Raw genomic sequence first — 2,097 nt, 5'->3', positions numbered from 1 at the left:
AAACTTTCCACCTCCATGAGTAAAAGATTTCCTCTGTGGGGTTTAGGAATGAGGGTAAGATGTAAGGAAAAGTGACATCATCCTGTGATAGGCTGCAAACCGCTCTGTGACTGGAAGAGATGGGGAAACGCCACATCGTGCCCCACAATTACAAAATGCCCTGCATTCTGCCTCACCTGTCCCTTTTCTTCACCAGGCATAAGTCTTTCATAGAGGTCATCAAGGAATGAAAATAGACTCTGTGTCCCAAGTAGAAGTTTATGCATTTTTATTTAGTAAGTAAAATTGACAGTTTGACAATAGTATGAAAACATGCAAAATAGAGATAGATAGATACCAATAGATTTGGTAGTGGTTGAGTATGAGTGAGAAAACTGTTGAATGGATTTAAAAATTTGTGATGATGAGGCTGCAGCCTGGAGGCAGTGAGCAGTTGAAACAGGCTGTGTGATCACATTAGAAAGGTACGATGGGTGCATCTTTTTGATGGTCCTTTACACCCTGCAGTGTGACCGCTCCTCCATTACATGGAAGGCTTTCGAAGACTTTCAGAACAAGGTAACCGCTTCCTCCTACATGAACCTGCAGAGGAGAAATCGAACATCTAAATACATATATTCATCTTGATCTTGTGTTGTTTAGCAGTGAGGATCTTCTTCCATCACGGACCTGCTTAACAACTCAACAGTTTTCCCCCTGCTCCCAGTCTTTATGAAAAGCTAAGCTAAGAGTCTTCTGGCTGTAGCTATGTAGGTATGACAGACATGAGAGTGATATAATTCTTCTTGTCATCTAACTTTTGGCAGGAAAGCAAATGTGCATATTTCCCATGACGAAGCTGGCACAAAATCTCACAGTAATGAATAGATTTCTGTTTGTCTTCATTGTTTTGGTGAAAAAATGTCTTTGAGCAACCCTTTTTCACCACACTGTGCCAGCTGAAGACGCCCTGACCTGCAGCTATTGCACAAACAGATACCACAGAAAAAAAAGACACTGATTTTTTAGAGTTGGTATCATTTCTCTATACCGAGTTTCCTTTTTATCTAAACACATCTGAGGCTTTCTTACTTCTATTTCAGATAGATAATATCACAATAATAATTACCTTAATGAGATAGTTTTGTCCAGCCACAGTCTGGCTCCTGTATTTAACTGCTTTGAATTCCTTATACTTCTTGTTTGTTTTTCCCTCTGCTTGGGACTTCACCTGTGTATGAATTAAAGAAAATGTGATGTAAATGCGGACGACAGTCTTGTATGTTGAGGTCATGAAGAATGAAGGTAGACTGAAGCTCACCTGATCACAAATCTTCTGAATGTCCCCTGTGGCATTCTGTGTCTCACTGAATCCTCCAAGCATGGCCATTGTCACAAGGTCTGTTGAAGTAAACAGAGAAGTAAACTGTCTCAAGCGTTGCAACTGTTTATCAAATGCAGAGTATCCGCCCCTGATGACACCTGCATGGTGGGTGGAGCTATAAGTGTAACCACAACCCTCCCATGATTGTTGTTAGTTTTGTTACTCTTTTATGATTTCAGTGATTGGTAGTACCTGCATTTTGAGAATGAGAACCTGTTGAATATCAGACAGTAGCAGGTTCTTTCAGGTCTAAACTTCCTCAAAGACTGGGGCGTGAACACAACCTTAACAGTACAAATATTTTGCGAGGTTGGGTTCAATATACAGGGAGTCATCCTTCACATCCTTTGTTAGAATTACTCAACTGTTAGCAAGAGTGTTTTTTTGGTCAGTGCAGTTGCAACATCTGAAGTTTTGTTTTTGCTGTGGTGGTACAGGTTTGTGAACACAGCTGAGTGTACACTCTTGTTGTGTCTTTGTAGCCAGTTTAAGATGACGTATATATAAACCACAGTTCATAAGAAACAAAAGATCTTTAATATGGAAAGTTTAAGGTTTATCTTATATGCACTTTAAGTAGGTAAACACACTATATCTCCTGTACATGCCATCATGGTGACTAATCAGAAGAGACACAAGGTCCACAGAGGTTAGTTTGATTTTATTGATATACCTCAATAACTAAATCTGGAAAAATCTGGACAAACATAACTAACAATAAAAATCAAAGCAAG

The 2,097-nt window shown here is 39.5% G+C and overlaps 1 protein-coding gene across 1 annotated transcript; it reads right to left on the bottom strand.

The window, feature by feature from the left end:
- Nucleotides 1–245: 245 nt before the first annotated feature.
- Nucleotides 246–1,458, bottom strand: LOC119910060 (stefin-C-like). The gene is made up of 3 exons (XM_038728436.1): nt 1,301–1,458; nt 1,109–1,210; nt 246–582 (listed from the first exon to the last, which is right to left on the bottom strand). The coding sequence occupies exons 1-3, from the start codon at nt 1,367–1,369 to the stop codon at nt 457–459; spliced, it is 297 nt and encodes a 98-aa protein (XP_038584364.1). The 5' UTR covers nt 1,370–1,458; the 3' UTR covers nt 246–456.
- Between the last annotated feature and the right edge of the window lie 639 nt (nt 1,459–2,097).

This window comes from Micropterus salmoides, unplaced genomic scaffold (genome assembly GCF_014851395.1).
Source record: "Micropterus salmoides isolate LMB-PRFRI ecotype aquatic unplaced genomic scaffold, ASM1485139v1 Ms_hic_scaffold_1, whole genome shotgun sequence".
Lineage (NCBI taxonomy): Eukaryota > Metazoa > Chordata > Actinopteri > Centrarchiformes > Centrarchidae > Micropterus > Micropterus salmoides.
This window is presented reverse-complemented; position numbering and strand designations above follow the sequence as displayed.